General features: G+C 37.9%; 1 protein-coding gene across 1 annotated transcript in view; it reads right to left on the bottom strand.

Annotated features, from left to right (window-relative positions):
- The window catches only part of SLC25A12 (solute carrier family 25 member 12), a 103,866-nt gene that overhangs the window by 73,001 nt on the left and 16,979 nt on the right, over positions 1-13,886 (bottom strand). Inside the window, exon 3 of the mRNA XM_080799813.1 lies at positions 10,067-10,209. Within this exon, the coding sequence (XP_080655939.1) occupies positions 10,067-10,209 (143 nt within the window). The remainder of the gene's footprint in view (positions 1-10,066; positions 10,210-13,886) is intronic.

The following is a 13,886-nucleotide window of genomic DNA, read 5'->3' as shown; positions in this document are numbered from 1 at the left end:
ATTATAAAAATCTGTTTTTATAAATATATAATACATACACTGATTTATTTATTTACTTATTTATATTAGTAATGGTGCTGACTTTTATTCTCAGATGGCCTGGTTTGGGCAACACATTTACAGTCACACTATAGAAAGGAGCAGACCTAATCTTTAATGTCTCCTAGCCCCTCAGGATCTGATCTCCGCACACCGTCCCCTTGCTCTCTGCACTCCAGCCCACTCTTTTTTTTTTTTTTTTCTTTTTGACAGAGAGAGACACAGCAAGAGAGGGAACAGAAGCAGGGGGAGTGGGAGAGGGAGAAGCAGGCTTCCCACCAAGTGGGGAGCCCCATGTGGGGCCTGATCCCAGGACCCCTGGATCATGACCTGAGCCGAAGGCAGCCACCTAACAACTGAACCACCCAGGCGCCCCTAACACATTCATTTTTAATCCATGCTCCTTCCATTCAGGACCATCACTCAGTATTTCATTCTACTTGGAATTATCCCACCATCTCCAAACTTAATTTGTACCCATCTTTACATAGCTCAGCTCAAGTATTGTTTCCTCAAGAGAACCATCTCAGAGTTCCAGATGACTTTACATACCCTTCACACCCCTAGAGCAACACACTGTACATTTTCAGAGCCCCCTGTAAAACTTTTATTGAAGTAATTACATAATTCACTGTTTAAAGTCTAATGCCCAGGATGCCTGGGTGGCTCAGTCGGTTGAGCGTCTGCCTTCAGCTCAGGTAATGATCCCAGGGTCCTGGGATCAAGTCCCACATTGGGCTGGCTCCTTGCTCAGCAGGGAGCCTGCTTCTCCCACTGCCAGCTCTGCTGGCTGCTGCTCCCCCTGCTTGTGCTGTCTCTCTCTCTCTCTGACAAATAAATAAATAGAATCCTTAAGAAAACAAAATAAAATAAAAAATAAAGTCTAATTTCCTGCAAGAAGATAGGCTTGTCACAGAGCACAGTGTTGATTCAGGATAGGAACTTATAAATATTCTTGAATAAACTCAATTCAGAATACAAGACTTTTTAGAGAACCATATTTCTCAACACAGTATTAGGAATGACTACATTTTACATTTTATTTTATGGCCCCATTCATCAAAGACATATTTTACATTCAAAGTTTCATCTTCTATTAAATAAAATACTTTGAAATATGTTTAATTTACACAGGTTACATCATATCCAAAGCAATGGTGTATTCTATGCCTTTTCCCTTTATTGAGGAAAAGGCCTCGTGGTGGTATTGTTCGGGACACTTAAGGCCATGACCTCACTGCGCCCCTGATGAAGAATCTTTGGTGAAGTTAGGAGCTTGAATGCCTAATGAATCCTGGGAAGAATAATAATCAAACTGTTTACAGGTCACATGTCATAATACACTTTATGCATTGGTGTACTACTAAAAACTATGATAAAATTCAAAAGTGTAGTTATCATTACAGAAATTCTAGAGCAATAAAAACAAATGAAGTTATAACATATCAAGTATCATCATCCACACACCCTGAAAAAGCAATGAGTGGTATGTGGTTTTAATAAGATTATATAACACAAATGAAATAATGATATAAAGGGGGACTGAGAGAAGGCCTTCATTTTCTACAGTATGTATTTCTGAAATGTTTGAAATTTTTATTATTTACCTTATTTCTTCTGATTATAAGAGTAATGTTAAGAAAAAAAAAGTAACTAGGCTGACAATGGATTAAAAAACAAATCCATCTTGGCTTTTCTGAAACAGCCTCAGGAATCTAAATCAAAAATACAATCACCCTGGGGCTCCTGAGTGGCTCAGTGGGTTAAAGCCTCTGCCTTCGGCTCAGGTCATGATCTCAGGGTCCTGGGATCCAGCCCCGTATCGGGCTGTCTGCTCAGCAGGGAGCCTGCTTCCCTCTCTCTCTTTCTCTGCCTGCCTCTCTGCCTACTTGTGATCTCTCTCTGTCAAATAAATAAATAAAATCTTTAAAAAAAAGACTAAAAAAATATGATTACCCTGAAATACAGAATATGTAGCTTTCAAACACATTTTATACTCAATAGCACAACTTACTGTTTTTAGGAGAAAAGTTAAAAGACTTTTTCCTTAACTAGCAAAGGTCATAAACAGTTGGCTGGCAGACAGAATTTGGACCACACATGTTTTCTTTGGCATGCAAAGTATAATTTTTTTAGTTACATTAGTTGCCAATATTAAGAAATCTTAAGTACTTCACACAAATATCCAGTTTTCTGGTTTCTCTTATTAAGCTCCAAGCGTGGACAACAGTTTTCTCTCCCAAGAAACACAGCTCCCTGGAGCCAAAGCAGAAGCTGCCTCTTCACAAGACCAGGGCCCATTGGTTATCTAACTCCACCCCTGTGGACCCTCACGTAGGTTTCCAACTAAGTAGACCTTTGTCTAAAATATAAAGTCTGCAGACTCTAAATATCTACATTTCTTAGGGTGCCTGGGTGGCTCAGTTGGTTAAGAAGGTATTGGGGGAGGGCGCCTGGGTGGCTCAGTGGGTTAAGCCTCTGCCTTGGGCTCAGGTCACGATCCCAGGGTCCTGGGATCAAGCCCTACATCAGGCTCCTTGCTCATCGGGGAGCCTGCTTCTCCCCTGCCTGCCGTTCCCTGTGCTTGTGTTTGCTCTCTGTCTCTCTCTCTCACTCACTTGGTCAAATAATTAAATAATATCTTAAGGAAAAAAAAAAGAGAGAGAAGGTATTAGGGGAATACATAACCAATCCTCAATACTCACAGGTACCTTTGTTACATAGAGCGATTTTTTTGAAGAAAGGTTAATTAAGAAATACAAAAGCAGGGGCCCATGGGTGGCGCAGTCAGTTAAGCCTCTAACTCAGGTCCTGATCTCAGGGTGGTGAGATCCAGCCACCACCACCCCTCCCAAACCACCTTCCACGCACAGAGCCTGCTTGAAATGCTTCCCTCTGCCTCTGCCCTTCCCCACCACGCTTGTGCCTCTCTCTCTCAAATAAATAAATCTTAGAAACACAAAACCATCAGCAACTTAAAAATAAGTCACTTCATATTATTCAGCCTTAAAAAGGAATGCAATTCTGATTGATATATGCTGTAACATGGATGAATCTTGAAAACAAAAGACTAAGCAAAAGTAACCAAACACAAAAAGGACAAATATTACATTATTCAATTTATATGAAATACCTGGCATAGTCAAACTCATTAGAAACAGAAAGTAGAATAGGGGTTACTAGGGGCTGGGTACTGGGACAAAACAGGGACTCACTGTTTAATAGGTATGGAGTTTCAGTATGAGAAGATGAAAAAATTGGTGGCGATGGATGGTGGTGACGGTAGAAGAACAATATGAATGTACTTAATGTCACTGAACTGTACACTTAAAAATAGTTAAAATGTATTTCATTTTTTATTATCTATATTATATTATCTATATGTTGTTTTTATATTTAATTGTATTTTATATATTATATATTTTATTTTAATTTATTATGTTATATATTATTATATTTTATATGGTTTTATTATATATATTTTATTTTACATATTTTATATACTTTTAATTATATATTTTAATTTTATTATATATTTTTGTTATTTTATTATATACATTTTATGTCTATTATACATTTTGTATATTTTATTTATTTTATATTTTATTATATATTTTATTTTATATATATTTATTTTATTATATATTTTATTACATATTTTTATTTTGTTATATATTTTTATTTTAGTATATATTTATTTTATCATAATATTTTAATATAATATATATATTTTATTTTATTATATATATTTTAATATAATAAAAAAGTCACCTGAAATTACCCAGGTATATGTATTTACCAAAATTCTGCAAATGTACCTTTGTCACTGTCTGTAAATTTTACATCTAAAGAAATCACTCAAATACTGAAATCCAGTTAATAATATGCATGCTGAAATATTTAAGGAGTATCAATGTTTGTAAATTTACTTTGGAATCTGTGAAAAAATAAGATGGATGGACAGAAAAATAGAGGGATATATGAAAAAGGAAGCATAGAAAAATGTTAATGGTAGAATATGGTAGGTATATAAGTGCACATTGTAAAATTCTTTCAACTTTCCTGAACATTTGAATTTTCTGTATAAAATACTGGGAAGAAGTAGGGGGTGCGGGGCATGGACCACTTTGTCTCTCTGATGTGCCCCTTATGAATTTTTAGCCCATAGGCATTTTATACTACATGATAATGTAACAATACTTTTCATAAAGCAAGAAATAGCCTATTTATCTGTGAACATGAAGCAAACATGTTCCAGAATAATTTTGAAGGCTCTATTCCCCATATCCTGCAATGAATTCCCTATTGTTAGAAGGTCCTAAATAAGACGTAAGCAGAACAAATGCAAACCACAAGCCACTAACTGGGGTGAAGAAACCATTGCTTAGTTCATATTTTAAATAATAAATAAATGGTTTTAATAAATGGTTTGTTTTCTTTAAATGAGGATGAGGGGGCACCTTCAATTTTTACCATAACACCTGCTTGACTTTTTACAAAAAACATATATTCATGTTATAACCCTGAAATAATATATTTTATGAATTGGATGTTTTAAAATTTTTCTACAAAGTTCCTTTTAAATTTACCAAATGGAAACTAATCAACTATCATAATATTAATATGTTAATTTTGCAATTTTTAGAACAACCAAGATTTCTCCATAAAGGATTTTTCTACATGCATGAAGAATGCTTTTACTCTTGGAGCGCCAGCTGGAACAGTGAGTAAAGCACCTAACTCTTCCTTTTGGCTTGGGTCATGATCTCAGGTGGTGATGTGGAGCCCTGCATCTGGCTCCGCACTCAGTGGGGAGTCTGCTTGGGTTTCTCTCTCCCTCTGCTCCTTATCGCCCCCACCCTCCCAGCAACCCGGTGCTCTCTCCCTCTCTGTCTCTAAAATCAATCTTTTTTAAAAAATACATTCTTATATGTATGTAGAACATTAAAGGAAAACAGTTGTGAAAAACAGAGAGAAAATAATAGTTTTATACATTATAGAATAGACCCTCCAGAAGAAATTCCGACTAGAGCTAAATATAGAAACTACAATTCCAGAAGTTAGTTTCAAACAAGCAACTGTCTAAACATTTAAGATCAGATCACACAATATTAGTTCCCAAAATCTGCATCTGATGCATGAAATCATTTTGCTTTTCATTATACAACCCTATCTTCAAAGTTTAAGCCACAATCTCACAAATACTTGGCTAATGGCCTTTACTTTTAGACAACCCATCATGCTATTTATACCATGTAATGTTGCTTCTACATGGCTTTGCACAGCGAACTCTCATATCAAAACCACTACTGCTTATTTGACTATTTGAGCAAAGGGAACGGGGAAGAGGAAAACGGGCAGTTTACATGCTAAGAAAACATGGAACAGGGGTTGGGGGAGTCCAGAGCACAAAAAAGGTATGGTATTCACTACTCTTAAACCTGCTTTTCCCACTTATTTATTAACTAAATCACTTAGATCTGACTATATTAGTTCTATTAATTGAGACTGGGTCTTGGGTAATTATAAACAATGTTATGTGATGCTATTTCAAATTATCTGTACCTATAAGATTCTCATCGAAAAACTACAATAGAGGGGTGCCTACGTGGCACAGTCGATTAAGTGTCTGCCTTCGGCTCGGGTCATCATCCCTGAGTCCCAGGATTGAGCCCTGCATTGGGTTCCTTGCTCAGCAGGGAGTTTGCTTCTCCCTCTGTCCCTCATTCCACTCATATGCTCTCTCTCAAATAAATAAAATCTTAAAAAAAAAAAAAAAAAAGCGGGGGAGCATGGGTGGTTCAGTCGGTTAAGCGTCTGCCTTCGGGTCAGGTCATGATCCCGGGATACTGGGATGGAACCCTACTTTGGGCTCCCTGCTCGGCGGGAAGCCTGCTTTCCCTCTCCTAGCCCCCTCCTTGTGTTCCCTCTCTCACTGTGTCTCTCTCTGTCAAATAAATAAATAAAATCTTTAAAAACAAACAAACAAAAAACCTACAATAAAACCAAGAAATATCTCCCAGGGCTATAAAAAAAGAAGTACCAACTGCAATACTCTATTCTTTCATCACTGCTCTGGGTAAAGGAGTGAGAAACAGAAAGTAGGGAGGAATAAAGAACACTTAAAAAAAAAAGATTATAAGAAGGAAAATGGACTAAAAATTAAAAGAATTTTGTGTTATTGGGCAAATCAATCAACCTCTCTAGATCTCATTTTCCTTAAATGTTAAACGAGCAAGGGCTGACTACTTGGAATAAATTAAACAATATGAAAGCTTTTGATTCTCTTGAATTTCAAGTATTAAAGAAACATTAACCAGGATATCTAACCTTTTTCGAATTCATAGACGCCCCCCTCCCAAAAACCTAGGGTTTCTCCCCAGAAAAATACAGATATAAATTCACTCTTTTTGCATTATAGTTCAGCAAGTTCAGGAACCCCTGAAGACAAGTCATGAATACAAGGTTAAGAATTGCTGTGTTTCAGGGTGTTGGTTGGCTCAGGTCATGATCTTAGGGCTGTGAGATCAAGCCCCATCTAAGATTCTCTTTCTCCCTCTCCCTCTGTCCTAGACCCTCTCTTAAAGGGGGGAAAAAAAAAAAGAAAAAGAATTACTGTGCTTCTAGAAAATTCCACCTTTCTCTGCTTTTAGAAATAATCTAATGTTTCATAAACTCATTTAATTTTTAGGATCTAACTCTTTGCATCAGATTTCCTACCCAATCCCAATTTGATTCATTCCAAAGACAGGAAAACAGGAAGCTTAAAAAGCTTCTAAAATCGGGGCGCCTGGGTGGCTCGGTGGTTTAAAGCCTCTGCCTTCGGCTCAGGTCATGATCTCAGGGTCCTGGGATCGAGCCCCGCATCGGGCTCCCTGCTTGGCGGGGAGCCTGCTTCCTCCTCTCTCCCTCTCTGCCTGCCTCTCTGCCTACTTGTGATCTCTGTCAAATAAATAAATGGAATCTTAAAAAAAAAAAAAAAAGCTTCTAAAATCTGTGGTGCCTGGGTGGCTCAGTGGGTTAAAGCCTCTGACTTCGGCTCAGGTCATGATCCCAGAGTCCTGGGATCAAGCCCCGCATCGGGCTCTCTGCTCGGCAGGGAGCCTGCTTCCTCCTCTCTCTCTGCCTGCCTGCCTCTCTGCCTACTTGTGATCTCTGTCTGTCAAATAAATAAATAAAATCTTAAAAAAAAAAATAAGTTTCTAAAATCTGAAATAGGGGCCCTTGGGTGGCTCAGTCATTAAGCATCTGCCTTCGGCTCAGGTCATGATCCGAGGGTCCTGGGATTGAACTCCACATTGGGCTCCCTGCTCCTTGGGGAGCCTGCTTCTCCTTCTCCCACTCCCCCTGCTTATGTTCCCTCTCTCGCTATGTCTCTCTCTGTCAAATGAATAAATAAATTCTTTAAAAATAAATAAAATAAAATCTGAAATAAAAAAGATTTACTGTTGGAGGGAAGGGGAAAAAAGATTTACCTTTTACAAAGAGAAACAGGTTTGTTTTTAAGTGAACATTATCAACATTATTTGATACACTTCACTAGCCAAAACCCATCTTTGATCTACTCTGGTAGCTTAAACCCTTGGTTCCACTCAACCACATTAACGATGCAACTGAGTCTGGGAGAACCACATGAAGCATCAAAAAAACAAAACAAAAAAAAATACACTTACTGAGATGGACCAGAGCAGATGGTCACAAACGAAGCATCTAGAAAGATACAGGTACTCTCAAAGCAGGTCTCAGGCCAAATTAATGACAATAAATACTCTCATAATTTCTAAAAGATCTAAATGTATATGTTACCTTTAAAAATTTTGAAGACTGAATTCTGATTAAAAATATCTTTCATACATATTATTGCCTAATCACTACTGAGAAATCCAATGACTGAATACCCCATAGTAACTTAACAGCTGATTTGACGAATCTTTTGAAATTTATTTATTTACTTATTTAAGTAATCTCTACGCCCAATGTGGGGCTTGAACTCATGACCCCAAAATCAAGAGTCTCATGCTCTACTAACTGAGCCAGCTGGTTTGATTTTTTTAGAGGCAAGCCACAAAAAGTATGTAAGTTCCCTAATATCTACTATTGATAAATTATATAAAATCTTTATTTAAGATAGAAAATACTGGGGCACCTGGGTGGTTCAGTGGGTTAAAGCCTCTGCCTTCAACTCAGGTCATGATCCCAGAGTCCTGGGATCGAGCCCCGAATCGGGCTCTCTGCTCGGCAGGGAGCCTGCTTCCTCCTCTCTCTCTCTCCGCCTGCCTCTCTTTCTACTTGTGCTCTTTGTCTGTCAAATAAATAAATAAAATCTTAAAAAAAAAAAAAAAAGATAGAAAATACTCATAGCAGACTTCAGGCACTATACTAGGTTCTGTGGGAAAACACATAACAACTATAATAGTTTCCTAAATGTATTTCACTGCATGTAAGTCTCGCCCTACTCCAACCTACCATTTTTCTAAAAATCTGATCATTTCTGTGGTAATAGAAATAACTTTTAACAACTCCTCATCGACGAGTTTTTCACACAACTACCTCTATAAGTAGGAGAAAGAACCTGGGCCTTTGAAGGCCTGAGGATGTAGCTTGGAACTCACAAAGCACGACAAAATTCTCTTTATAATTCATAAAAATAATCCATTTGCTTTGTAATACAATATTTGATTTTAATATAAAAATGGTGAGCTTCTCCCCCTGAGTAAACTGACACTGCAGTAAGACGCGCCTTGCTATTTCTGTGTCTGCACACACCCCTACACTGCCAGGCTAAAAATACTTCCAAGACTAAGTCACGTGCCTTCAGGACACAGTCAAACCTTAGCACAGAAGGTCCCCAGTTCCACTCCAGCCACAACTCCAACAGCAACAAAGCAACACCACAGCCAAGGTATACACAATACAACTTCCCCAATGTCACTCCTCAAAACACATACACACGCAGGCACACACATGCACACTCTCCTTGATGTTTCACACCACTGCTGTTCCCTTTCCTAGAACTCTCCTCTCTCCTTATCGGGCCACTAGCAACTCCCCGTTCATCTTGCCAGATTTCACTCAAGTATCACCTCATCCATAATGCTGTCCTGATCACCCAAAACAGAGTTAACCCTGCTTTCTTGAGTGTCCTTTGTAACTTTCATATAATTCTATTATAGCACCTCCTTCCCAAAGTATTATTTTCTTTGTTTACGTATCCTCTTTCTCACTAGGCCATGAGTTTGTTCTTAAGGCCAAGAACCCCACTTTATTTATGCTTATATTACTAAGGTGTGACAGGGCCTGGTTAATGGTGGTTTTCAATAAATGGTTGTCAAATAAATGAGTAGACAGATAAATGAATAAATACCTCCCTCTAAATTCTTCCCTGATTTATTCTTCTTCGTAGCACTTGTAACCTAACATGCTCTAGTTTACTTTTAAATTTGTATGTTGCTTTTGCATTTATCAGTTTGCTCACTGGTGTAATTCTAGGCCTTAGAACATTGTCTAAAACATAGTAGGTATTCAATATTTTTTGTATGAATGGAAGAAATACACTCAGTTATCTGAAAAACATTCTGTTCAGATTTAATATAAAATACAGTTTAAAAAAAAACAACAAGAAAAAAATGCTAGTTATGCCAAATCCTTGATAATGGCAGCAAGTGACACTTTTTATAAACTTCTAAGAAAAAGATACGGTTTGGGCACCTGGGTGGCTCAGCTGGTTAAGCGACTGCCTTCAGCTCAGGTCATGATCCCAGAGTCCCGGGATCCAGTCCCACATCGGGCTCCCAGCTCCATGGGGAGTCTGCTTCTCCCTCTGACCTTCTCCTCTCTCATGTTCTCTCTCTCTCTCTCTCTCACTCTCTCAAATGAATAAATAAAATGTTTAAAAAAAATCATTAAAAAAAAAAGAAAAAGATACGGTTTATAAATTCCAGATGGTCATAGGCAAACTTAGGGTTTACTATTTTTTAGTAAGATATTGCAGAACATTCATTTTCAAAAAATGTATAAAGGTTCTTACCCATCCTTGGTTTGATCAGCTACTCCTGCCAAGAGCTGCACAATCTTCGGATTGCTATTTGGATCATTATACAGTCCAAGATAACGTTGCACAAAGTCTTCTGGGGTCATGTAATGCTCTCCATCGACCTCAGTACTGGCATACTAAAAAATAAATAATGTATACTTAAAAATTAAAATTGTTTAACATCACCTTGTAGCCAAAAAAATGTTCTGTGAAAAGGTAAATTAAAGGCCAGATCAAAATCATAATAAAGATAATAAATGCAGGATGTTTCTCTGGATAGTGAAAAATATTCAGAGGCTGATTTAAGAACATTGGCAAAGTACTGATACATGCTATAACATGGGCAAACCTTGAAAACATTGTAAGTTAAAGAAGCCAAACACAAAAGGCCACAGACTGTATGATCCCTTTTACAAATGAAATGTCCACAATAGGCAAATCCACAGTGACAGAAAGCAGAGGCATGGTTGCCAGGAACTGGAAGGAGGGAGAAATGAGAGTAACTGCTTAAACATATATGGGGTTTCTTTGGGGTGGGCAATGAAAATGTCCTGGAATTAGATGGTGGCAATGGACACACAACACTGTAAATATACTAAATAATACTGCACTGTAAACTTTAAAATGGTTAAAATGGTGAATTTTGTTATGTGACCTTTTTTTCATCAGAACATATAATACTTGAGAAGAAATATGAGAAATACGAAGAAAGGTGAAAGGGCAGCCGAGGTGACCAAGATCTGAGAGTGAGAAGATGACACCTGTAGACTCCTAGAGGCTTTCCACCCCAACAGCAAGGAGCTGGGGCGGGGGCAGGGCGAGGGGGTTGGATGGCACAGGCATGCAGGACAAACTACTAAACCTTAGAAAGTAAAATGAATGAGAAGAGCATGACAAAGAAGACCTTCCATCATAGGTATTTGTTCAATGTTCCAATAGCTGAAAAAAAGAAACAAAAATATTCTGCCTTTATGTGATTAATTTTTACAAAGAAAAAAATAATACCTGCCTATCAAATAAATACCTCATTATTTTAAGGGTTTTATATACTATGGCATGATCAAACATAAAGAACCAAAGTTCTCCTCTTTTGGGTTGCAGCTGACCAATTTAGCTACTTCAATCAAATATCAAAGCAGTAATATCAGAAAATTTCCCACAATTGAAAAATACAAACACTCACTAAATTGCCAAACTAAATGCCAAAAAAAACAAAACAAAACAAAACAAAAAAACCCATGCCAGGACCCGGACCATCATCATAAAATTACAGAATACCAGAATAAAGAGAAAATCCTGAAAGTTTTCAGAGACCAAAAAAAAAAGGTCACTTATAAAGAATTATGAATCACAAGCATCAATAATTCCTCAACAGAAACACTGACAGCTTAAAGACAGTGCAGTAAGCCCTTGAAAATTCTAAGATAAAGGAGTTCCAGCCTAGATTTCTAAACTGAGCCAAACTTTCAATCAGTTGTAAGAGTAGGTTAACAGTACTTTGAGGGGTGCCTTACTTAGCTGGGCTTACTCGATTGGTCTTATTCAGAGGGCTTACTCAGTTGGGCATCTGACTCTTGGTTTCAGCTCAGGTCATGGTCTCAGGGTCATGAGATCAAGTCCTATGGCCAGCTGGTTGCTCAGTAGGCAGGCTGCTTCTCTCCCTCTCCTCTGTCCCTCCCCTTGCTCATGCATCTCTAAAATGGATAAAACTTTAAAAAAATAAGTAAATAAAAATAAAAGTACTTTGAGATATCCATGTTCTCAATACTTCTTTCTCCCATCGTGTACTTTCTCAGGAAGCTATAGAAGCATTTACTCCATCAAAAAGAGGCATGAACCAAGTCAGAGGAAGATGTAGGATCCAGGAATCAGCTGATACAACCCAGGAAAGTGGCCAAGAGAAATCCCCAGACAAGAACTGTGCTTCAGGCCTCTAGAGTCCATGGTCCTGGCAGGGAGCAGACAAAGGACTCCAAGAAGGAAAGCCACTGGGAAAAATGTAGTGTTAAATTACCCAAGGCATTTGGCTATATGGAAAATAACATTGGGAGGAGTATTAATCTTTGTTCAAATGTCATCTTCTCAACGAGATCTACTCTTATCACCCTATTTAGTATTACAACCCATGCCTGCACCAATATTCCCAGTTCCCCTTATGTTGCTCTTCTTCCCCCCTTGGCACCTATCACTTTCTAACACACTATGTACTTTATGTCTTTATTATGTTTATTGCCTATCTCCCAACAAAGGAAGGAAACTTTGTCTAGTTTGTTCACTGTTGCATCCCAAGCACCAAGAATAATGGCACACAGTAGGCATTCAGTAAATATTTGTTAAATTAATGGATTGGTATTAAGTACACAAATTGCTAAGTAAATAAAAAGTTAGGTAATTTTTAACTCTATGGGAAAGTAAATTATGAAAAGGTATTTTTGTTGTACAAAAACAGGAAATAGGGGTGCCTGGGTGGCTCAGTTGTTAAGTGTCTGCCTTTGGCTCAGGTCGTGATCCCAGGGTCCTGCGATTGAGCCCTGCATCTGGCTCCATGCTCAGCGGGTAGCCTCTCCTCCCCTCTCCCACTTCCCCTGCTTATGTTCCTTCTCTCACTGTGTCTCTCTCTGTCAAATAAATAAATAAAATCTTTAAAAAAAAAAGTAAATATAATACATGACTTGGCTCAAAATAAAGTGTTTATAGTCATAATAACGTAGATACAAGTATTAATTACAATGATAAACATACTGAGAGGAATGGAGGGAGAAGGAAGGAGGATGTAGTATAAGGAAGTCCTCAACTACTATCATGGGAAGTCAGTAATGTCTAGAAATAGCAACATAGAAACATGAAGGAAAATACCAAAATAAATAGCTAAGAGAAGTGGTTGCTTCTGGGAAACAAGACAGGGATGGGAAGGATCAAAGCAAAGGACTATTGGTTTGCTTTTTGGTTAAGTGTTTCAAATATTCTCATTTGTGATTCTGACTAAACCAAGCAACCAGCTCTTTCAACAAGGAAAGAATTAAATAAAAAATGTTTCTTTTGTCATATTCTGAAACACACCACAGAGGCTATCACAGCCAATGGCTTTATTAGCCTGCGCAAGAAGTAGTCCAAGGTAGGCATGTTTTTACCAGCTTGTACTACCAAAAACACCTAACAAATATCACCTCAAAATAAAATCATGTTTTTCTACATACTATAATAGTGAGTGGATTCCACCAATTCCCATCAACTACTTCTTTTGCTCTTTGTTCTTCTATGTTCTTCAAAATCTGACATGTTTTACCAAAATCAGAAAACCACAGAGTTAAGAATAGGATAGGCCCGAGTGGGGAAAGGCACAGTGTCAGGAAGACTACTGCAACAGAAAAGAGGAATCAACACAAGGAAATCTAAAAATAGAATTTAAGGACACTGACAAGTCAACAACTCACTAGAACATGAGTGCCAAACAATGGTATGGGAAATGTACTATAGGATTCATTTACATGCAGAAGGTGAGACCAAAAAAGCAGTTTGAGACTAGATGATGGAAAACTTTGAATGCTAAGCTGAATAGTCTGACCTCCATTCTGTGGGGCATGGGATGCTACTAAAATTTTAGAGGGCAGAGACGTGATTTAACCTGTGCTCTCTCTAGTGGCAATGGAAAAGATGGTTTGGAGAGCACAGAAACTGACTGGGGGCAGGGAGACCAAGTGTCCATTACTGAAGATCCAGGTGAAAGAGGATGAAGCCTGAACCAAGCGGGTGGGAGTGGAAATAAGAAAAAAATGGGTACTTTCATCCCTTGCTAATGGCTTTTTAAAATGAT

Source organism: Martes martes (genome assembly GCF_963455335.1).
Source record: "Martes martes genome assembly, chromosome: 3".
Classification (NCBI taxonomy): domain Eukaryota; kingdom Metazoa; phylum Chordata; class Mammalia; order Carnivora; family Mustelidae; genus Martes; species Martes martes.
Note: the sequence above shows the minus strand (reverse complement) of the source record. Positions and strands in the feature narration are given on the sequence as shown.